This window comes from Melospiza georgiana, chromosome 4, assembly GCF_028018845.1.
Source record: "Melospiza georgiana isolate bMelGeo1 chromosome 4, bMelGeo1.pri, whole genome shotgun sequence".
NCBI lineage: Eukaryota > Metazoa > Chordata > Aves > Passeriformes > Passerellidae > Melospiza > Melospiza georgiana.
The window spans coordinates 12,692,554-12,717,817 of NC_080433.1; the positions used below are offsets into that span (position 1 = coordinate 12,692,554).

At 37.7% G+C, this 25,264-nt stretch overlaps 1 protein-coding gene across 3 annotated transcripts; it reads right to left on the reverse strand.

Annotated features, from left to right (window-relative positions):
• Positions 1-65: 65 nt before the first annotated feature.
• On the reverse strand, positions 66-25,152 carry SMC1B (structural maintenance of chromosomes 1B). Of its 3 annotated transcripts, XM_058023422.1 has the most exons (26): positions 25,044-25,152; positions 23,296-23,484; positions 22,697-22,809; positions 21,734-21,937; positions 21,099-21,337; positions 20,368-20,626; positions 19,333-19,473; positions 17,510-17,592; positions 16,809-17,016; positions 16,445-16,630; positions 15,921-16,100; positions 14,829-14,975; positions 14,124-14,261; positions 13,528-13,644; positions 11,880-11,986; positions 10,976-11,117; positions 10,061-10,206; positions 8,811-8,964; positions 7,680-7,683; positions 7,359-7,450; positions 6,524-6,680; positions 5,621-5,775; positions 4,147-4,298; positions 3,927-3,996; positions 2,382-2,492; positions 66-2,175 (listed from the first exon to the last, which is right to left on the reverse strand). In XM_058023422.1, the coding sequence occupies exons 1-26, from the start codon at positions 25,150-25,152 to the stop codon at positions 2,065-2,067; spliced, it is 3,714 nt and encodes a 1,237-aa protein (XP_057879405.1). In that variant the 3' UTR covers positions 66-2,064. The 3 variants fall into 3 exon arrangements, with proteins under 3 accessions (XP_057879405.1, XP_057879404.1, XP_057879406.1); XM_058023421.1 differs by lacking the exon at positions 7,680-7,683 and having other exon boundaries at positions 7,359-7,457; XM_058023423.1 differs by lacking the exons at positions 3,927-3,996; positions 4,147-4,298; positions 7,680-7,683 and having other exon boundaries at positions 7,359-7,457.
• Between the last annotated feature and the right edge of the window lie 112 nt (positions 25,153-25,264).

Sequence of the window (25,264 nt, forward strand, 5' to 3'; positions counted from 1 at the left end):
CATATGTAAAGCTTGAGAGTAAAATGAGTCCCTCCCCTGGCCCTGCCAGACCACTCAGGCAGGACCTGCAGGGTCAGACAGAAGCAGATGCAACTTCTCTTTGCCTCTATGTGAAGCACTGAACCAAGCTCCTCCTCAAGTGAAGCCACCCAACATCTGAATCTGTCAAAAGTGCCTTTGAAATAGAGGGGTTTCAGTTCTCCCATCAGCTGAACTGCAGGTGGGTTTCTGGATTCTTGCAGGCTTCAGTCTCTGATCCCCAGGTGCTGAAGAACAGTGCTGTTCCACATTTATGGAACCACAGCACAGTGACCCACCTGCTTTCCACTTTTGGCATGAGGATTTGTTTTTTCCTTTGTCTGATCACCTTGGGAGGAAAGACTGGAACACTGCTGCATCTGCAGGAACAAGACTGCAGGGCTGGCACTCCCTGACCTGTGCAAATGTTTTAAATATTGCTGCATCACAGGTGGTGCTGCCTTTGGTTCAGCAGGTCTTTACCCTCCTGTCACACAGCCACCTCCTGCAGCTGCTGGGAAGTGCTGCTTTGGGAAGTGCCCATTCAGACTTTTGTGGATCCTGATGATCAGCTCAGAACCTGTGCACCTGTTGTTTCAAGCCAAGCAAAATCCATCACTTGCACTGAGGTATTTATGACCCTCATTAGGGTTTAAATAATGGTAGTAAAGTCTTGCAAATCCTTATCACAAGGATTTGATTTGATTTGGGTCCACAATAGGAAATGCCATCCCTCCCCTTGGTAAGGATGAGCTTACACCCAGCACTGGTGACTCTTCCCTTGTAGACACTGCTGAACTGGAGCTTGTCCAGCAGCCTCCTGAGGGCCATCTGCTGTATCCTCAAAAACAGAGGAGTGAGGGGTTGTTTTATCTCCTAATGCATCTGTTACCAGGTCTGAAATAAGGCACTGATGCTGGCTCATGCCTCAGAGTAAATTATTTTATTCAGTGAACTGTGGCAACAACACAAGTGTTTGATGAACATCTGTATCCTGTGAAACATGTTACACTCCTGCTCAGACCATCTTCCTCCCTGAGGCAGGATCCTCACAGGCCCAGCACAAACTCAGGGCTCACAGCACATGACAAGGTAGGTGTGTGTAAGCAACCCACAGGACAAAAAGAACCTCCTCTGTGAACACAAGATAAAATTATTAACAGCCACAAACCAAGGGAAGCTCTTCAGCACACACAGAGGTGGAACATAAGCCAGATAAAGTGATTCCAGCTTTCAGTTTTCTTCACCTAACTTCATTTTCCTTTACCCAACTTCATTAACTTTAGATGAAAAATTCATTAACTTCCATCTGCTTAGATGAGAAACAGCCAGCAAAGTAACTTAACTGTACTGGGACAGCTACATAAGAATATTACATTTTTATATATTTTTATGTATATATTTCATTTGCCTCTATAGCATGACTCATTCTTTCCACTTCTCTATGAGGTGAAATTTTTCAAGGTTACATCACAGCTCTAGAGCTGCATCCCAAGTTTTTGTACTGTTAAAAGTTTTACACAGTACTTGTGTAAGGTTGCAGTGGAGAACTGAAACCTGATTGTCACAGAAGTCACCCCAGATAATGAACACACTCCAGTGCCTTACTGTTTTAGAAAAGAGGAAATAATCCTATTCTGAAGGCAAACAGAGACAGCTACAACACAAAAGGTCCTGACTGGAGCAGTGAGCACCTGAACAGCATGCTGGCACTTTGGACTTTTCCTAAGAAAAACAAGAGGCTTGTTCTTTGGGACACTCTACTTATGGAAATGAACCTGCAGCACTTCTTACACCCAAAATACTTGGAATGAAAGCTTTGGGTACCAGTGTGCACACCTCAGAAACAGCCTCAGGCTCTCACTCCTTAACAAAACTGCATCAAGGAGTAGCAGCTGATTCCCTTAATCTGCAAAACTGCTTCACTTGAAAAGTGAACATTAAAATTTCCCTGTCAACTTCTGACAGCCCCATTCAAACTCAGGTTTTAACAGCCAGCTGTGAGCCCAGTTCCTGCTGTCACCTGGCCCTGACACCATCCATGCGCTACTGGAAGAAAGAACCTTGGCTGGGCTTCTCTGCTGTGTCCTGCTCCTCCTCCTCAGGGTACTCGGTAAGATCCAGGGTGAGGACTTGGCTGAACATGACATCATCATACTGAGAACAGGGAGGAGCACATGTAACACACTGCTGGTACTTGAAATAAGCATTTTGTAACTAGGAGATGCAATCATGAGCTGGAGTTCCCCAAAGCTGTACCTGCACAGCAGGACACACCCAGCCACCAACTGTGAGCAACACTGCAGGTGTGACCCAGCACTTCCACAACCCCCTGTGCATTATTTACCCACAATTATTGTTACCTCAGGACACACTCCAATCAGTGCATCTGCCTTGCAATAGAACTCTTCCTTCAGGGAAATAACTATCATTTGGAACTGTTCATGTGCCTGTTCTCTAATGAAACTCGAGACCTTTGGAGAGAAACCAAGTATTTCAGTTAGTTCTGGCAACCTGAAACAATGCTGTGATTAGGGAATGGTGAGGGAAGGACTGAACTGTGCTAGCTGCAGAATTCCGTCATGATTGCTAAAGTGAGAAAAAATTGTAAAAGCCAGATATTTTGCATGGTTTTAAGACAACTCCTCAGGTGTGCTGCTTTTTGAAAACATTCAAGAAAACAATGGTTCATTCCAGTGAATAAAGCTATAAAAAGACAGCAGTGACAATGAATAACAATTCTACTTTATATAACTAGAAAGAAAGGTGGAAATCCCTAAAGTTTTTTTTAGAAGTGTGAAAAGTTTGCTACTGGCTGTATAATAATCTTAAATTAGTTCACTGCAGACAGCAGCAAGTTTCTCAATGGTAATGCAACTTAAAGGTAGAAAATTTAAGTTATTAACTGGTGAGATTGCAATTTCCCTCAACATAAATTAAATGCTGCATAAAGGAAAACCAGTACCTTGTTAATGAGCCCTCTTTCTGCACACTTCTATCTACATGAAATGGAAATTAATTTTTTACTGGAAGAACTGTTAGTAAGTTATGGGAAGAACTCTTGTTAGTAAGTTACAAACTTCAGAGTATAGTTCTAACTAGTGAGAGAGCCAAACCCTAAAACTTCCTCAGGGATCTTCATTATAGCCCCATTGCATCCCATCTGAGGCTTCTGAAACACACTGCACAAAGCTAAAACAGCCCCAGGGCCTGGGTAACTCCTGTGGACTTGCAACCCAAGGATTATTTAGGGAATTCAGGTCCAGGAACCTCTCACAGTGAGTCAGTAATGTCCAAGAAGGAATTTAATTCTATCTGGCAGGCACAAGTGGTAGAGCTTTCCAAACATCTATTCCAGAGGTACCCTCCAAGCAAACTCTGGGGTACTTGGCACATCACAGTTAATGCCATCAGGGGAAAAACCAAAATATTTGTTGTTTAAACAACTGCTTTTGTTTGTTAGGCTCCACCAAGACTGACATTAGCAGTAGTGCTAGTAGAAATACTGTTCTGAAAAAGAATACTTCCACAGAAGAAAATCCAGACATATGTGGGGAGCTTTAGGATTCCTCCCTGCAAAATTCTCCCTGTTCTGAGCCTCCCCTTCCCAGGGGCTGCCACCCACAGCTGCAACCTCTGCTGTTTCTGCTCCAGCCTCAGTTCTTGTTACATTGAACAGTTACTGGCAAAAAGGGAAAGAGAAATTAAGAGGGCAGGAAGGTGTTTTAATGAAGAAAAGTCATGGGACTTTTCTCTCATAGACTCATTAGTTCAGCCCTAAATCCAACCTAATTAAATTAAATCAGATTCAGTCAGGCTAAACAATCTCTGTATCCCAACACCCTGCAACACAAGTAGCCATCCTTTTACAGAAGGTACCAGATACTGTTGGTAAAAGAGCAACTTACTTTATCAATGTTTGTGTTGTCCAGTGCAGCATCTATCTCATCCAAAATAAAAAAAGGAGCTGGACGAAAGCTGTAGAACACAAGGCAGTATTTTGCATGGAGATACCAAAATGTTAATCAACATTCTAATTACTTACTTACTCCATAAATAAAATTGATAGCATTTTGCAATATTATTCTTATATTTATTGTAATTAAATAATTAGAACAGTTCTCTTACCTGTGCACAGCAAACACCAGAGCCAGGGCTGCCACAGTTTTTTCCCCTCCTGACAAGCTGTCCATGGGCATGAAGCGCTTGCCCGGAGCCACGCAGTGAAAGCCAATCCCTTCCAGATAGGGCTCCTCAGGGTTTTCTGGGCTAAGGAAGGCCTAGAAACAAACACATTTAATTGTTAATTAATAGTGAGATTTATCCAAGTATTTAGATGGGTATCCTTTAGGTTTAAATACTGCCTGAGGTAGTGAGGAAGCCAGTGAGTTTCTCACTGTTCATCCACTCTGAGAGCAGCAGTATCCAGTTCCTGGAGAAAATGGTTTTGTCAACAAACCAGGATCCCAGAGGCTCAGTAACAAAACCAGTATGGAAATGGTGCCACTTATTTGTTATTTCCAGACTTTCAACTACTGAATAACCTTGATTTTATCACCCTTTATGTAATGGCTTTGTATTTTTAAATTATTAAAATATTACACTTCAAAAGCAGATTTATTCTTTTTTCACCGGGAAGACAATATATTTGCAAAATTGCCTTTTTTGGTGAAAGTTTAGCTTTACAGAACTTAGCTTTGAGCTGGACAAAAACTGCTTGTATTAAAGTCTTTTTCTGTACTTTGTATCTTGGTTCCCAGGGACAAAATTTAAAAGCATTATTTTAAAAGAATTACCATTTTCCTAACGTCATAAAGGTATGATTGATAACATCTTTGCTAGATGTTTTCTTTTTCTCATTAATAGAAGAGACAATAAAATAATAGAGACTCTTCCCCTCTGCATAACTGGAGACAGGTAAGAGAAATTTCCTTACTTAACCCTCATTTCAAACGTCTCCTCTCAAATCACAGACATCATGGAAGAAACCCAAACAAACACACAACATGCTGAAGAAAACCACAAAATCTTAAGAGTTCAATCCTTTAAAAATTCCACAGTCTATGGTATTTGACATAACCAAAGCATTTGGGAGTTCCCTCTTGACTTTTGGTATTAACACAGGAACAGTAACAATGATAATTGTGAGACAATTTTTCTGCATGTTTCTTAAAAGTTGCAAACATATTATGTCTATATATGTTTTCTAAATATTTAAGTGGGATAGAAAGTGCTTCAAGACCTTGTACAGAACACTAGCACTGATTTATGATTTTCAGTTGTCTGTACTCATGATTATTATTAGTGTAACCTGATGTGTAAACCAATGTTATTTTTAAATGAAGTACTCAATTACATTTCACACTTGTATTGTGATAAATTACCAGTCTGCTAAAAGCAGAGTTAAACTAAGCCAAGGTCACAGATTACCTCTCTCTGTCTAATGTCAAGCATACTGCCTATTCCTTCTCTGACCCTAAACTTCTGTAGTCTTTATTTCTGTGATTTTCTTCTTAAGGTCTTTGGAAAACAGTGCTACTTTATTCTAGATAACAAAGCATCCAGTATGGCCTTCAAGGCACAGCCCCTGCACACAACTCACCTGAGCACTGCTGTTCCTGCAGAGCCTCTTGTAGATCCTGTCAATGGCTATGGAGGCATGCTCAAAGCACCTGCTGAACAGCTCATATCTCCTTTTTTTCACCTCTTCAAATTCCTGCTTGCATATTCTGGCCTCCTTTCTGCTGTTCTCAAAAGCTATGGAAAAAAAATAAAATAATTCTTAAGAAATTACTCCTTAAGAAGTCTTTGAGCAAATACACAGAACAAATGTATAGTGGGTACTTTGAACAGCATCAAAGAAAATACTTATTGCAGAAAAAGGAACATTCCAATATTGTGCGAGTTTCCTTCCAAATTCCAAATGGAAGACCCACAAACCTGCAAAGTTGTGATGTATTCAATCTGCTCTGTGCCACATTTGTCTGGAGCAAGGAACAATATTCTTCTCCTAATTCCTTCTGGGAAGCAAGCAGCCCTAAGCAGCACCAGCACTGACCTGGTACCGCTCCAGAACCCCTGAAGTTTCTTACATTGTTAATATCTTCAAAACTCTCTGGAGATAATAGTAATTTTGCAGAAATGCTCATGTATGAGTTTAGGACAACATACACAGTTCCTTCAGTTATGTAAGAAAAATTTAAGCAATTTTAACATTAAAGTCAGCTTCTCAGAAAGCTAGTAAAAAACTCTTTATGATGTCACATGGGGAACAAATATCTTCCCAATCATTCAAACTGTATTTCAACAAACTACTCAACACTCAAGTGTATGTTAATGAATTGCTGAACATATAAGTAAAAAGATAACTGAGGATAAACACTTGAGTACAAAAAAAATCCCTTAATATCTGAAACAGGCAAAGCCAGCAGGACCAACCCCAAGAGGAGGAATTTCAGTGAGGGTGGAATCACAGAAGTGAGTGACATGAAAGACTCAGTGTTACCATCTATTGATTCTTGGAACTTGTCCCGAGCTATCAGTAACTTCTCCCCTGCCCTCAGGTTTGGAGCAGCTGTCTTCATTAATGTGACCTCTTTAGCTTTGATTTCTTGCTGCATTTGCATCACTTGATCCTCTATATCTTTATCAGATTCTAGTTCCTAAAGGAAAAAAAACAAAAAACAACACAGCAATCCAATTTGCTTTTAGGCCAAGACACTTCAATACATACAGCAAGCACTCATGGTTCCTGAAACAGTTACCCCACTCATTAATAGCTTTAACTTGAAACACAACTGAAAATGCCACCCAGGTCTTATTTCTTGCAATGAATCTACCAGGCCCTCACTCTTCTTCCCCAAGACCTTTAAAAACAAGAAGTCAATTATTTTCTCTCAATTCCCTTTTTAAAATACAACACAGGAGCAGGAGTTGTGCTTCACTTCTTGATTTTTAAAGAAGAGGTTCTCAGTGAATTCTTCGAGATAAGTTCTACTGATGACAGATTCATCCTCTGTTCTGTGCAGGCAGAAGGTAAAGGAGGAAGGAAAAAAAAATCAAGGTTATATTAAGTCCCTCAGTTCCATTTTTGTGGTTCAGGTAAGCTGTAAGTTAAAGCCAGTTACATGGGAAACTGACCTCTCTAGAAATCCCACACATCAATGCTACATCACGAGTACAAAACCAGAGCACACATACACATCCCCTTCAGCTTAGCAGTGGTTTTACCAAGTGGCACTTAAAGACTAGGGAAGAACAAAATAAACCACAAATAAAACACCTTTCACAAAAATAAAAATCAGACACTCCATCTCTAATAATTTCAGACAAAAGATTACCTTAAGGTCAGCTTCTAGGGTGCTGTAGTCTATCTGAATTCCCTCTTCCCTCTCATAGATCCCTAATAGAGCCTGGGTTCCTTCTAGTTCAGCTCCTGGCTGTAAGATGAACAACATTCCAGTTCAGAAATACAACAGTTAACTTTGAAACTGTAAAACCAATTCATTAAAAAATTCTAAAATTAAGAGACAATGGTAACATGGTATGAGGTGTATGTAATCCATGGCTCTTGCTTGGCCCAAATGGAATGAAGAGTTAAGATCTCATGAGCCTAATTAACACACACACCTTTTAAATGAAGATGAAAACATCTGCCAAACTCAGCTTGAAGCCATGCTAAAAGCAGCAGCAACCTGTTTACTACATATTTACAACACTGTAAATACTGTAAATCTCCTGATTGGGAAAATGTAAACTCACTGATACCAGTGTATCCCTTCCAAGGGAAGGCTGTGTAAGCTGAGGCATTCCTTCCACTCAAAAGAATCAAGGAGCTTCAGTTCTGTATAGCACAAGCAGAGAATCTTGTACTGCCTGTCACCTGAATTTCAAACAATGAAACATGTCCTGTCTCTCATTATTAGACCCCTTTCCCACCAAGATTTTTTCTCACAACCAAATCCTGCTGGTCTTCTCTGTGAGGTTGATTAAGAATCCACACTGTTATTTCCTTCTGCTCCCCTCCTTGGTTTCCTCTCTTCCTTATTCAGAAACAGTGAGAGCAGAGTTCTCACATCCTTGGATCATTGGCAGTTCCTCTTTCCCTTCACAGACTGCCCTGCCCACCCCACTTCACTGCCTGCATCTTGTCTGCTGCCCAGTTCACACCTATCCTCCAGCAAAAACACCTTTCTAAGGAATGGGTTCAACAAGACTCCTTCCAAATTCACACACTTGTAAGTTCTTCAAAACCCACAGCTCATTTCTTCTGTAACAGTGCAGAAAGTTTATTTCTCCTCACAAGAGGTGTGTTGGAAAAAAAGGGAAGATGAAGACAAATAATGAGGGGCAGCCATCAGATAGAAGGAATGTTTCTATTTTAGCCTATCCCTGATTTCTGTGAATATCTACAGCTACTGAACACAAAAGGATGATTTTATACACAGCATTTATATTATGGATGATAGACCAAATATGATCTTGCACACACCATATTTATTTACATTTCTGAACTCACCCCTGTGTATCCTCTTACTTATCTTCATACCAGTTTTCTTGTATAACAAGATTTTATATATTTCACAAGAGTATGTTTCAAGCACAAGCAAAAAGACTTGCAAACAGTATTTCTGTCTACATTCCTTTTGAATGAAAGAGACCTGATCACATGAATAGAGTGCACTGGTTTGAACATTACTATGTAAGAGAAACAGTCCTGTAAGGAAAGATAAATTAAATTCATGAGTAAGTGCTCCTCCATGATATCTATCTTCTGTAAACACTAAAAGTACCTCTATTTCACTGATGTCATCCAGTGATCCAGCCAGTAACTTGATTTTCAAGTCCTGCACCTTGCACTCAAGCAGCAGATTGTGTCCCCTTAATCTCATCTCTTCCAGGGAGGTTTCTAGAGCTGTAGCTTCCCTCTGCAACTTTGTGGCTTCTCTATGTGCAAAAAGGCACAAAACAACTCAAAAGTGGAAACATCACTGCTAATAACATCCACAGAAAAACAGCATGAAAAATACAGCACAGAAAACAGATTCCAAGCACCAAGAGGGCTGTTTCCTCTTCAATAACCCCCACCAAACTAAAGGAAAATGGTATTTCTGCCTTCCCCTCCATTCTCCCAAATTACTCCAGAGGGAGCCTCAGTCTCAGTGCATTAAAAGCACATTCAAATACCCATCTTTCCTAATTACAGACTGCCTCTGTTCTGTTCAGCTCTAGTGAACATGTATGGAGATTTGATCCTTTAACAGGTAACCAAGTATCTTTTACCATTACTCTCCCTGAAACAGCTTGATTCTTTACAACCAACTCCTGTGATAGCATCAAGTTACCACCAGCAAAACACTGTTAAAATTATACACGACATAAATTACAAGGCATACAGTCATGAGTTAATAGAAAATTCCACAAATTTACATAACCATACTGTGCCAGTGTGATGGGGTTTTTAAACATAGTGGTGACTTCTGATTAAGGGACATCAATAACGAGCAAGCACAACAGAACTGAAGTATAAACTGTCCAAAAAGGAGCTGATTTAATGTAACAGTAGGAGAAAAAAAAAATGACCTAAAGATAGTATTAGTTTAAGGTACCCAACATATGAAAAGTCTGGAAAAATAATAATAAAATTGGAAAATAAGTGTTCCCATTAATCAGACCCACTGTACAACCCAAACTGAACTGTGAAACTACAAGGGAATGTCACATGCTGCCAATCAAGCTGTATGCTACTTCATATTCTCCACAAGGGATGAGAGATCTGTGGTCAGAGATCACAGTAAGACTTAAGACTAGGTAGATAATAAAATAATTCTGTATGGTTTATGGGATGGCCCTCTTGAAAAACTCTCCTTCACACACTGAATCATAAACACTGTTCAACTAAGGCACACTGTAGATGCAAATCATTATATCTCTAATAAATCTTCCACAAGAAAACCAAAGATAAATCCAAACATGTGATCAGTAAATCCATTCTAAATATTATCCCTTTAATCATCTTCCCAGGAGTAGAAGTAGGAGTTACCTATTAAGAGTTAACATTGTCTTTCTGAACTCTTCAACTTCATTTTGGCTTTTTGCAAGCTCAGCTTTGTGAGCACTTAGTTTATCCTTAAGGCGTTGCTGCTCCTCCAAAAGTTCATTCACTTTTTTTAGAAGCTTTTCCTCATCCTGCAGAGAAATGTTTAGATTTTTAACCTCCCACTAAGAATCTAGATCTGGAACCTCTACTATACAGAAAGAAGGAGTTAAACCTGTTACATTCAAATGTGCTACAGTGAAGATCTGAAAGGCATTGGGGGGGGGTTCCCCCACTTTGTGGCAATTTTATACATTTCACATTTTGGTTTCTGTTCAAAGCACCCATCTTCTCCTTCCCTTTTCTGTGAACAAGCACAAGCTTGTTTCTTTAACAAGCACCATCACACAGTACAGGATAAAGAACATTGTGAAGGAGGAACCCATACATATTATTTGAACTAAAAATCTAAATTGGTTTCATAGCATTATTTCAAATGTATTGGTGGCTGTAAAGTAGCTTAAAGATGTAAAAGCACCAGAGTTGCTTGCTCTTACTCATAAAATCTTTGTTGAATCTGAGCCACATGCTGCTGGTTTTATCTACAGTACTATGTTGCCTCTTCATAGCAACAGAATACACTAACTGAACAAAATATAAAATAATACTGTACAGACAGTAATCCAAAACCTAATTTTTAGTAAGCTTATTTTTAATAATAAATAAGCATTCAAATATGGCAGTTTATTCCAAAGTTAATATGCAATATGCATCTGCATTTGTCTAAGCAATTACAAAGTCAACCCTGAATTAACCCCTTGAAAAATTAATCCACAGCATCAACTACATTTATTCTAAATTCAAACTGAGAGGAAAGAATGTACTGAATTACAGAGACAGAGAAATTGTTTTTATTATTACCTTCTGTAGCTTGATAATCTCAGCTTCATCTTTATGAATTGTCTCCCTCAACTTGCTGACTGAGTTTGTTAATTTTTGCAGATGATCACGATTATACTCCAGCTGAATGTTCAGTCGTGTCCTCTGATTTTCAAACTCCAGTCTAGTCAAGGTACAGGATTTAAAACCATTTCTTACAAAGCAGGCTATTAACTGTGATGGACTCTATTTAGATACCATTATGTATCCTCTATGTGAACACAAAAATCTGCATTACATTGATCACATAACATCCTGTGAATATATGGGAAATCACAAATATACAGTGATACTGGTTAAACAAATACAATATAGATTATAGCCATATCAATATGGAAAGTGACACCTGAACTTCAACCATCAGTTCATTTTAACATTTTCCTTCTAAGATACAAATCTGTGGTGCAGTGACACATGTCTGTGAGAGAAACACTAGCTGAGGTTGCCTGGAAAAACTCAAGAACTTGTCTTCCTTACAAGAGTATGTTCCTACACCAAACACCTGCATCTTACACCCAGTTTTCCTCAAGATTTATTCACACACGAGTGACCCTTCATGCTATTCTCAATCTGGGATAGTACCATTTTTCAATGTGGGTATTAGAAAACTATTTTTTATTTTATTACAATACTGATGCCAAAATAGTAAATGTTGCCTATCAAGTTTGTTGCAAGCTGTCACTGACTCTAACAAACCCAAGTCACAGCAGTGATCTAACTAATCCTTGTCTAACTAATCTACAGCAGTGGCCTAACTAACAGTGACAAGGAGAACCTTCTACATTCTCCTATGACTTTGTGTTGTTTCCTGTGAGGGAGTTTCTCCAGTACCAGTGTGCCCAATCTAATACCAACCACTGGTTCACATTTTAGTGACAGATATCACCTTCTCTTATCAATCTCCTCTTGCTGTCTCACATGCTCTTGTTCATACACACGAATATTTTCTATGCCAATTTCTTCACAGAACTCCCGGAACACATCATCTTCAACCTTCAAAAGCAGAGAAATGGAACAAAAAATGATTATACTATTTTGAAACTCACAGATGTAAAATATTCAATCACTTCATGCTACAGGCTAGATTTTTAAGGTACTTCAAGAAAACAGCTGACAACTACTGAGAAGTAATTTGTACTTGAGATTTTTCAAATAACATTTTCAGTTCAAATGTCAGACATAAGGCATTATCTATGCTCTTCTTGACAGCAGCTGGTCATTCTGAAGACAGAAGTCATCACAGTGGAACAAGCTTCCCTGCTTTTGCCTGTTGTTCCCAGGCAGCTGAAGAAGAGAAAGCTAGACAGGACACTAATCAGATACACTAAGTTTCTTGGAGTTGTAATTCAGTTCTTTATTTGAATCCTTTCAAGAGATCCATCAATATTAACTACTATGCTCTGTTTATAGAAAAGTCATAGCAAAAACTCTGTCACAGAATAGCTCATTTCCTAATTATACAGCATATATTAACAAAAGCATCAGTCAGAATCAATTCTAAATTTTTTTTACAATTTAAGCAGGCAAGTACTAGGTACATTGCATATGGCTGGACTAAAAGAAGAAATAGCAACAGTCCATTCCTATAAATTCCTATTTAAAAGGAAACCCAATGGACTGAACAAAATTTTAAGAGAACTCTACAGGTCAAAGCCTGGTATTATTTATATTGTTTTAGTATTCAGGATTTTTTAGCCAAGTATCAAATACTACATCAAACCAAGTTATACTGTCCAAGTTACACTACTCATTGGAAACTGATGATTAGTTCCAAATGATAGCCTCTATGTTTTTGTTTATTCAGAACAAGCAAAAGAAAAGTTTCTCTATCTGGAATCCTTAGATGGTTAACCATCAATGACTTCCTCAGTGTTTGCAGATGACAGACATCTGCACTCCCTCATGCCTGCACCCCCAGCAAGACACAGAACAGGCAGCAATTTTGGCTTGTTCTTACATGTAAAATTCCAGTCATGGATTAATCCCAGACTGACTGATGAGAATGGGTCAGAAGCCAGGAACTAAATTACAGATGTATGATACAGCCTGAGTTATTGCAGACAGTGGTGAGGAATGTCTCTTTCTCCAACAATATTCATTTACACCAGCATCTAAGTCCTGGGCTCTGTATTTCCCAGATAAAACTGTAGTACCATTTTTCCACAGCTTATAACAGATTTCTTGGTTTGACAAGAGTAGCAGCAAAGGCAGCTTCAAAACACAGGTAGGGATGAGGTGCCTATTTCCCCAAGAGGTCAATTGCTGCCTACTCCAGCAGAACCCAGCAAGAAACTCCTCTTGGCATCACATTATGCTTTACTAACATTCCCTTCCCTGAATGCCTTTAGCCTCTTCATCACAATCCTGCTCTGCCATCTGTCCACTGTCTGTATGAACTGCTCTAGGGACCACTGTCAGATTGGGAAATTACAGGGAAACCAAGGGATGAGATGGCCAAAGTGTCTACATCAGTAAAACTTAAGCTTCTGTAGCCTAATAGCATGAGCTCTAAAAGCTCTGACAGAAGGCATTACCTTGTTAATTTTCTTCTGAAACTCTTCTATTTTTGCTTTTCTTTGTACTATTCCTTCATTCAGCATATCATGCTGAGCCTCAATATTTACCAGTTCACTTTCCAGTTTTGATTTTTCCTAGATAGAGAGGAAAAAGACAATGATTTTTCTCAATAGATCAACTTTCTAGAAATTAAGGGACACCTCTGTTCCAGGTTAACTGGGTTTTTTTCTAATTAAAAACATTAAATATTTTCTTCGCAAAAGCCACTTAGCCACTATTAGTGCCAATCTGCATGTAACAATTATAGTTTTAACAAGTGGAAAAGCAAACTAAGTACCTCATAAAGTGCACTTTGACTTACAGATTTCTGAAGGTTACTAGATGATAAACCAAGCTTACCAGAAACCCAAGTTTTAAACCACAATAGAAAAAGCCTCATGTGAAGTACTTTGCAATCTTTGTTTTTTATATTTTATCAATTCTTCAGCTGAAACTGTTGTATGTAAAACTTTAACTGACTTTAAATACTATGTAAGGAAGTAGCATTACTCGATCATTAATTGCAGTTAAAACAATTATCAAACATGAAAATGATAAAGATTTAATATTATACCATGAAGAGATTAGCAAGATGTTTTTTTTTAATGATGTCCAGTTCACTCTGGGAATATTTAAGTCGTGTCTGAGTTCCTTGGCACTGAGCACGCAGCTGCTTCAGGTCAGCCTCCTTCCGTCTGATCCTCATCAAGTCCTGGAAAGTGTTATGGTGGGAGAAAAACAGAAGATCAACTGTGAAAATTACTTGTTTTTCAGATGTTAAAGCTAGCCCCACTGACCTAGGCCTCATTCAAGGTAAAGGCTGATAGCACAGGTCATATGCAATATTAATACCATAATGGATTTATTTCTCCCAAGAAAGCATCCACTTGCAGATTAAATTACAACTCCATTCCTCTTTAAAAAAGCCAACTAAAGGTATGACAAATCATTTTACACTGGCAGATTTTGGTTCATGCAAACATTCCCATGTTTACACAACCATATTGTCATTTTCATTACAAGTCTTCAGGTACTCTTAATGTTTTCCAGGAGGGAGCTTGGACCAACAGTGTTGTCCTGCATTTCTGCCTGTGAGCTGAGAACCACAGCTAAGAACTGAGATGCAGAGTTCATTATTACCTAGAAGAGGATGAACAGCTATTATGTCTTGTCTGCATCTTCCAGAAGCTTTAAAAATTATACTTTTAGAAAATCACCTTCCCAGAGGTGAATTAGACACAGCATGACTTCTGCAGTTAAGTGCTTTTAAGAGACCTACCTTTAACTCAGTAATCAAGCTATCTCTTCTTTCTTTCATTTTATTCATTTCTTTCTCATCCCAACATCTAGCTTTAAATCTTAAATCACTTGATCCTCCAGAAATCACTCCAGATTTCAAAAATAAAGTTCCATCAAGAGACACTGTCTGGAAGAAAACAAGTTATATCCAAATAAATCTGAAAAAAACCCAGCCAAAGTATCCCATGCACTAGTGCCCAAGATATGGTGGTAAAACAAGTAACAATCACATTTGAGTTGGACTCAAATTTTTCTTTTCTCTTTCAAACCTGTTAACATGAGGCATTTGAAGCAAACAGAAGTCTGTTCCTTCTTAGAAGTAATCACATTTTGGTATTATTACAGCTGATCAGAACATAAAATGAAACTATCATTTCCTTGCATATAGCCCCTTGTGTATACACTTGCACTTAAAAAGTGTAGAACAGACCTTTTAAGCTTGGTAGAAGAGACCAAGCAACATGGTAACAGAATAAAGGCAAACAGCTTGTGAAATGTACATTTGTGTAAAGAACATGGGTGTTTGTGACTTTATTTCAAGTAAAAATGACTTCACACTCACCTTCAACTTAAAACTCTCTTAATCAAAATTTTAGAAGGTTTATTAAGTGAATGAAATAATGTCTGCAGCAATAGAGACAGGAATACGAAGAAAGAACTGCAGAAAGTGACAGAGAAGCTTGCAGCCCTTAATATAATCCATATCTATAACCAAGATATTCTGGCAGATATTTTAAAGTATTTTATAAGATAAAGTTTGTGTTTTTAAATAAGACAGTTTAAGAAACATAATTATCCATTCCTCCTACTCCTCTTAACAAGGACTACACCAACACCCACATTTGGACACTAATTATCCTTTCATTTTCCTCCTTTTTCCAGAAAACCACTTCAACTTACTGTCAGAGGCAAAATCAGCCAAGTGAAGTATCTAGTGATTTGTTTCTGTGGGATTAGAGTACCAGCTCTGTGTTTATCTGCAGTACTCCAGCATGTTTACAGAAGAATTATTTAATGGCATCCAATACATAACTGCAATGGAAAATGTATGCAATAAACTTTGGCTTCTCACTTTCAGCCTCACTGGTCCATCAAATGCAATGTGTTTTGCTTCCTTAATAGTTTCACAGATCAAGGCATTCCCACTCACAAACTGAATCACTTTTTTCAGTGGAGCAAATTGAGTTTGTACAACATCCACCATCATTTTAGCTTCCTTTATCTCCCTTAGCTTCTCGTTAATTGGTTTAACCTGTAAGGCAAACGAGCAGTGTTGTTAAATGTTGTTAAAGCAAAGCATGTCCAAATCTGAGTAGTCTGGGGACAGGATGTACAGATCAACACAACAGGGAGCTCAATCACTGCAAGACTAAAAACAGATCTGAGGTTTATTTTCTCTGTACACCATTGTCCTTCAATCTGCATAACCTATTGCATTGCTACTTATGATGGCATAACATATAATTGTATAACCTATGCATCAAATCAAAGGACACCAATGCATGGAGAATAAACAAGACTGTTCAAAATGAGCCAGTATCAAGACTTAAAAGTATAGTAACTTGCTGATGACAGGAGAAGGAAAAACATACTTACATCAAGGTAATCCAAAGCAAGAAAAGTTTCAGGTTCAGCTCGTTCCTGTTTTAGGAACCGAATGCAATCTCTTGCTATTTTTTCAGTGGCAACAACAATAGCAGTCATGTATTTGCTGAATACCTTGGTTACAGCAAGCTGGTATTTTTTATGAATAGGCTGACACAGGTCAAGCAATCTTCCAAACTGAAGATTAAAATACAGAGAAGTATTAGTTAATATTAATACTATACACTCAAGCAAGAACAAAAGTTAGAAAGATATTCCAGACTGTCCAATTTACTCCAGCTGCTTACTCAGCCTGCTGTAGAACTTTTAAGTCTTAACTCTAAAATAAAGCACTTAAATGAGGCCATTCCATTACCACAGAATCTGGATAGAGCCTTTTTAGACTTTCCAGGATCTCTGCTCTCATCTGCTCACGCCTCCCTTCATGGTAATCAATCTTGGCATTCTGCAGCTCACCAACTATTTTGTTCAAGTCCTCGTTCACTTCAGCCATTCGGATTGTTGCATTCTCAATTTCCTTAGCCAGCACTTCCTCCTGCTGCTTTTTTTCTGTTAGTGATCCACTTTGAACAGAAGCAAAAATAAAAAACAATTCACATTTTCATTTATACACCCTTTCAGTATAAATGAAGGTCATTCTGAAGTCACCTAACTTCACAAGCAGTAAATATCAGGCAGAAGACAAGACCCAGGAGGCAAGATCCAAGGTGTGCTAATACACAATGTAAATATTAATGCTTTCCAGAACAGCACAACTGCAAAATTCTCCTGTTTTCTTGCTCAGAATTTGTCCAATAATAGCCCCATACCCACAGTACCATAAATTGTGAGAACTTATACCTATAGAACTGATTCAAACAAAATATGGATTAGTCATCATACTTCCTACTTTATTTTGACAGCCAAAGTGACTGAAATATTAAGTAAAATTAGTAAGAATTCTAGTTCTTATTAAAATTTCAAAGAAAATAATCAGAAGGAAATAGAAACCTGCTATGTTTCGAAAATGATTAACACCAAAGAAATCCAGTTAGCTTTTATTTTTTTTACACATACATGCATACTTTAGCATATTCTTCCAACTTCTCTATGCGCTTTTCATGCTCTTCTACCTGTTCCACAGTCTGTTTAATGGTTTCCTATGCAGTCACAAATAGAATGTGTTAAAAATAAATCAGAGCAAAATGACAGTTTTAAGTTTTTAAGATACAGGTCTACATTAATTACAAGTACTGAGATAGATCTTTTCTTCTTTATTGCTATTTCATGGTGAAGTGACAGCATCTCTTTTGCAACAGTAGGTGCCAAGCTACACCTGAACAAATGACATGGGGAAATTATTATACCAAGGCCATTATGGGATTTTCCATGTTCAGCTACAATTTAGGGAAAACCTATTCAGCACAGAGAATCAAGACACCACCACCAAAAAAAAAACCAACCTTTAAACAAAGCACCAGGAAATTATAGGTGTTGAAACAAAGAGGTGCTACTCTTGGCCCTACATCAATAGCTTTTTCCAAAAAAGTTGAAACAGTTTCCAAACTGACACAAAACATTGCAGTAAAAAAACCCCACCAATGGTAAAAAAATAATTTTCAATTACTCAAATTTATTAAAAACACATTAACTGAAGCAAGTAGAGAGGAAAAAAAATACTGCTACCTACACAGTTTATTAAACCTTAATTTAATCCCGGGACTTCTTTTTAAATAGTTGTAAGGATGGAGAGTTAACTTGCACCCACTACATTGTTGCATATACATATTTCATGCACTCTTAAGTAACCATTATTCTTTTCTCAACAACACAGTGGGACTTGCTAGATTAAGAAGCACAGGCAATGGAATTTATTTCACTTCTAGATACCAACTACATTTTTCTGGTAACTAGTAATTTAAAAAAAAATTTATGAAGTAAAAATGGATGTACAAACATTATCTTCGCTATTATTTATATCCTCATAAACATGGAGTAAAATACAGACTTTTCCATAGAAGCAAGCTTATATGTTCAAGAATTAGGTGTTTGGAGCTCTATCACTTGTAAAGCCTCATATGATGCATTTTTAAGCTTTCTGAACAGCAGTCTCCCTCAAATCTTGACTCTGTAACTAAATGCTGAAGAACTCCATCCTGCCTCTCTAACTTCTTAGTAGGTGACAAAAATGCAAGAGTTAAAAACAAAAAATACAGCCAGAAAACCCAAAACAGGCCAAGGTTTCCAGCAGACCAGAAATGCCAGCACACAGCATTCTGCCCTTTTTACTTCTATCAGAAGCAACCATCAGGAATGGTAACCAAGCCAGAGTGAAAAATGCACCTATTTTATTCTTACATGTTTGGATCTGCAATGACAAAAGATATCACAAATCAAAATCACTGCAACTGTATTCACACAAAAAAGCTGCCTATGAAGTGCAAGAGAAGAGAGGAAACAGATTTTTCCAACTACAAGACATTCTTACACACAACTGACCTTAAAACCATCTCAGCAAAGACGTTGCTGTGATCAAAATACATCTCGGCAGGGTTTGAGTATCATACACACATAGAACAGCAGTGGGACACCTCAGAAAAACTACACTTACACAACCAGAGACTGCTGACAGTTAAGCCAATGTTGAGAGTACTTGTAAAATATGAGAGCCAAGGCTTTCAAACCCAAATCCTCAGTGTGGGCTCATGCACATGATTTCTGAACAAATTTAGAGGCCATTTTGCTAAACCTGCTACAACATGGAAACTAAGTTAGCACTTCCAATGTATCTCTCTTCTGCTGAGGATTTGATTAGCTCAAACCAATGAACACGTTTATATAGAGTTATACCAGAGAGACATTTTTCTCCTAAGAACCTAATTCTAGTTTGACACAGATACCTCAATTTCATTTTTCTTCCTGCGATTAAGTTTCAGCCTTTCTTGATCTCCTTTATCCTCCCAACGAAGTTTTTCCAGCTGCTGGGCCAGCGTAGCTACTTTCTTTCTTGCCACCTCCTTTAGCTCTTTGTACCGCTCTAACTGCACAAAAAGAAACAAAAAAAAACTTTCATTCCTTGGAAAGTGAGAAAACTCATGTTGTTACAGCCTTAAGCAACTTTACCTACCTAAATTTTATGAAAATTATCCAGAAGACTCCTCTAGCTTCTGATTGCATTATACCAACCTGAATTTTTTTACATTAATTTTCAATCCAAAGCTCACACCTAACCATTCTCACCTACAGTCTTTTTTTGTCCATTTTTATTACTCTCATTATTCAGGGAAGCTTATAGTACTTCCCAATCAACCTGAAGATTTACACTATGTTTTTGCCCAAAATTAGTGCAGTATTTTCAGCATTCTCATGTTATTAAAAATTTTTATACAAAAAAGAATTTAAAATATAAATATTTTAAACAAATCTGCTAACTGACCAAATGCCTCTAAAGTGCAGTGTAGGAAGATTCACAAACTAAGGTAGCAACCCTGCAGGTTCTCCATTAATTGATCAGAAATTATTTTAAAGAGGAGACAGTGGAAAACAGCTATCATGTAGTTTTACAAACATTTGTGGCCACATGGTTGAAGAGACAGCTTCTTTCCAAGTGAATTTACTATCAAGGGATGTAGCCCTTTCCCTCTCAAAGGAGATGTTATGTCTACTACCAAGTCTTCATTGGTTTTCCCTAATTGATACCTCAGATGAACAGTTCTCAAAAATCACTCACCCTGAGACCCTGACAAACATTTTCTGTCCTACCCTCCCACAGTGTACCATGTGTTTAAATAAAATTTAGAATTTTGGTTTTGTTTAAGTTCAAGGGTAAAAAGACCACTAAAAATCACAGGACATTGGTGAAATAACAGTTTCTGTGTAATCAGGAGCATTTTTGACTTCTCTAGTAAACAGCACTTTTGGGCCTCCAGGTTTACCTGACTTTCCCCCAGCTCAATATCTTCTGCTCTCTCCATTCTCTCTTCTGCAGTTTTCTCCTCAAATGCTCTCCATGCCTTCTCAATATCACTCAATTCAATCTCTAGCTCTTTTATGTTCTGCTTTTCCTTATCACAGGCTTTCTCCTTGTCCCTCAGACATCTTTTAGACATTTCTACTTTCTTGATTTGGTAGGATGTGTTTTCCTTTGCCTTTATATAGAGAGGTCTCTGCTGAATCAGTGATGCCTCCAGAGTCCTAAAAAAACAAAACCAGAAACAAGCCCAAAACAACCAACCCCAACAAGACACAGCCAAAAGTGCAAAGCCACAGGAAAAGGGGAGAGAGGGAAGATAGAAAAGACACTCCCTCCCCACTGCTGATAACATATGCAAACAATCAGTTTTAAACTGTAAGGGTAGGGTTTACACTGTGGGTATGCCCACAGAAGATTTTTTTTATATCCAGTGAAAACAGTAAATTAAGAAGTGAAACATAACCTCCTAAAATTTAATAGCAAACAAGTGTTTATATAATGAAAAATATAACTAGGCATGGTATAGGAGGTAAAAATAATTTCTGGATTTTACTTCAGTGAATTACCAGGAACTGATTTCCACAGCACTGGACTATCAACCACATTTTCACCAGGAAATGCACACCTGCCAAGGAATTCCCAGTGCAGATAATGTTTTATTCAACTATCACAGAATCTGATTGGAAAACCTACTTCATTTCTTTCTCCATATGCTGTTGGTCCCTGTTTAGTATCCCAAACATTTTTTTCTTGACTTTAAATGAATCTTCTGCTGTAGAAAGAGCCTCTTTCTTGATATGAGCCTCCATATTCTTTTCATCCAAATTGTTTTTCAGAAAGCTAATTTGTTTTTCATTGTGATAAAGCTGAAAAAGCTGCAGCTGTATCCTTTCTTCATCCAGTTCCTTGATTAACATCTGGTAATGCTCTGCCTACCAACATTAAAATTTAATGTATCGTTTATAAAAACTGTTTTCTATCATTAGCAGTCTAATTTCAAGTGATGAAATTGATGGTGTACAAGTAGCTCTAATTCCAGTAATGGTCACTAATCATAAAACTCAAATATTGAAGTCAATACTTTTAATTAATTATACTGGCAAACCTATACTTTCTTTTATTTAGATTATATGTATCCCTCTACCTTTTCAAATGATACTAAATTATTATACAGTATGCCATACTAAAAAAACTACAGGACTAAAACAAAAAAAAGTTTGTGGGTTTGGTTTGTTGGTTTGTTGTGCTTATTACAAACACTATTGAAGTTCACAAGAGATGCAAAATCTGGTAACTTAGCATGAAAAAACTGATTAACTTCAAGCTACCTCCTCTTTTTCTATCCTTGCTTGTTTGCGTTCTGCTGCCACACTTTTTTTCTTGTTATAATTAAACTGTGCATCCTCTTCTGCTTGCTGCATTTTCTTCTTCTTTTGTTCATAGTCTTCAGCATATTCCCATGAATTACTAATTTGTTCAAAAAGTTGAGTTCTCTCCTTTGGCTTCTTCATGGCAATTGATTCTACTGTTCCCTAAACCAAAATTGAAAATAAATAAATTATGCAGCAACATGGATCATTCTGATGCTTTATGAATTCAGGAGCATATAGTACAGACTGACTTTTGTATTTATTTATGGTCAACACAGCTGGTGGAAATGCATCTAGATTCAAGCTCAAGGAAAAAATTCATGTCAAAATGAGGAGAAAAATTCATGTCAAAAATCTGAGTACCTTGCCAGCCACTCAGATTTCTATAGATGTTTCTGTAAAAGGGAAAAATCTATTCTTTCCTTAGGCTTTTTTGTCAGCAATTCTAAGTAACATGATTTTGTGAAATGTATTATTCATCAAAAGCTTAAGGCCTATGTCATAAAATTCTTGACAACTGATAGTTAAATAGAATTTTTAACCCCTCAATGTTAAAAAAAATCCTTTACATTTTCTTGTGTCTTTACTAACAGTATTTAAAGATGAAATTACTTTTTCCTAGCACTGTTGCAATTAAATACACTAAGCATCTATACAGACCCATACTTTTCTATATATTGTGAATAACAGAAGCATTCAACTTCTTCCACATTAGCCTCTTTCTTACTAGTGTATGCATTTATATACCAACCCCATTAAATGTATTTTGTAGTCTTGTATTTCTTGCTAAAAATCAATAAAAAGTATGTTGCCCTGTAGTTGGCTAAGGGTGCTCTCATTTCTAGACAAAACTTAACTGTGTATTCTATGAAATAACCTAAGAATCTTTGGGTTTCCTTTGAAAGTACCTTGAATGCTCACCTGAAAAATAAGGCAATTCCTGGCCTTGACAAGAATGCCTATTTTTTCTAGCTCAGATATGTAAGCAGATCGGCTGACAGACTTGTCATTGAAAAGAAACTCAGAACAACTACCTGAAGGAGGAAAGGAAAAAAAATACTGCTGAAAATGGCTAAACAAAAAAAAAAAAACACTGGAAAAGTTAAACTAGTTGGAATAATTTAACTGAGCAGTTTTCTCAGAGGGCACAACAGATTTCAATTACTTCTTTATTCCTTTCAGTAATTTATTTTTTCTGTTTAAAAATTCTAGTTTCCAATTTTAGTACTTTCTAAAGGAACTGATACCTGCAGCAAGGTGTCAGACCCTATTTCTTAGGGCCTACATCATCCACAGACCCCAAAGAAATATCTAGAGATGGATACTGAGCAAAGAACTTGCTTAATTTTTTAACTAATTAAATCTATTTTTTCATTTATATCACCATCTGAAGGACTACACTAATCTGCCCAACTATGAACTAATATTGGGCATCTGAAATTCTAACTTGGGTATTTTTGGTCTTCATTTCTTTATATATCACACAATAGACAGTACCTGCAGTAGAATCTAGAACCTACCACGGATAACTCTTGAAAATGTTTTTTCTTCCCCATCTTCCTCACAATACACAATCTTCACACTGGCTGTAGAAGAAACAGGTTTTCCAACATGTGCTCCATGGATAAGTTCTCGAACACTTTTAACTCGCAAGTTTGATGTTTTTTCACACATCACAAAGCTAACAGCATCCATTATGTTAGATTTTCCTTAAAAATTAAAAAAAAAAATGCAGACATTTTTGACATGACATAAATGGAAGTATTTTATTAAGAATTAAAGAATCTGGGGAATCACCAAATTATTTTAAAATTCTATTTCTAATTATGTATTTTTTTATTCTTTTAGGAAGAAATTCTTCTCTCTGAGGGTGGTGGGATAGTGGTATGGGTTGCTTAAAGAAGCTGTGGATGCCCCACTCCTGGAAGTGCTCAATGCAAGCTGGATGGGACTTGGAACAATCTGGTCTAGTGGAATGTTTGATGAAGTGTTAGAACTAGATGACATAGGGGGTCCCTTCCCACTGAAGCCATTCTATGATTTTGTGACTTTATCGAGGAAAAGCTGTAGCACATAATAAACACATTTTTAAGATGTAACACACTGGCAGCAGAAAATAAGCCTATCTGGCATTATAATAACCTGAATTTTTTTACAGTAAGTTTCAATCCAAAGCTTATACCTAACAGTTCGCACCTACAGTCTTTTTTTATCCTTTTTTACTATTCTTATTATTCAGGGAAGCTTATAGCACCTCCCATTCAATCTGCAGATTAACACTTATATTTTTGCCCAAAATTAGTGCAGTATTTCCAGCATTCTCATGTTATTAAAAATTTTTATATATAAAATAATTTAAAATATAAATATTTTAAACAAATTTGCTAAGTGATGACTAACTGACCAAATGCTTTTAAAGTGCAGTGTAGGAAGAGTCACAAACTAAGGTAGCAACCCTGCAGGTTCGCCATTAATTGATCAGAAATTATTTTAAAGAGGAGACAGTGGAAAACAGCTATCACATAGTTTTACAAACATTTGTGGCCATATGGCTGCAAAGACAGCTTCTTTCCAAGTGAATTTACTATCAGGGGATTATCCCTTTCCTTCTCAAAGGAGCTACCCCACTTACAGACCCAGACAAGATACTATGTATACTACCAGTTTTACTCTAATTATATTGCTATTTTTATAAACATTTTATGACTATTAAACTTTTAAAATTTTAGAAACAAGTGACTGGCGCTTTTCACAAAGAATATCCAGCACTCTGAGATCACACGGTGCTGCTGCCCCTTCAGAGCGTCGTCGGTGCCAGCCCCGCTCCACAGCAGCCGCCATTTTACAGAGCCACCTTCCCCTTCCCGGAGGAAGCGCAGCAAAACCCACAGACTCCCGTCAACAAGCAGGTTTCCACTGCTACAGCCCGGAGAACTAAAATAAAACTATCTTTATTTGATTTTTGTAAGCTGAGATGGCCAAGACAAGGTGTGCTGTTTGCAAAATAGGCTTTCTGCTTCAGCTAGAAATCACCAAGTCAACACGAACTTTTCTCCCCCGCAGCCTTCTCCTGCCCTTCCATCCTGAAGAAAACCTACACTTTCAGCTAAAAATTACAGAGCAGGTGTTTCCTAGGCTTCATTTATACTGCCACACCTTCAGGTGCACATGAGGTGATTTTCAGCAGGTCCGTGAGGCTAAATTCCACCAAACTGAGTCCTCAATGTTGGCAGCTCACGGAGCAGCTGCCCCCACCCACCCACAATACCTGATCCATTGGGCCCGATGATGCAGTTGAACCTCATGAAGGGCCCGATAACCTGCTGGCCCCTCCATGACTTGAAGTCCGTCACCACCAGCAGCTTCAGGTAACCCATCCCCGCGGGGAGCTGGGCTCAGGAGCTGCCGAGCTCCACACCTCAACCCCCTCAAACAATCAACGATGATACTTTACCAGCCAGTTTACCCACCAAAAAAACCACCCTCACC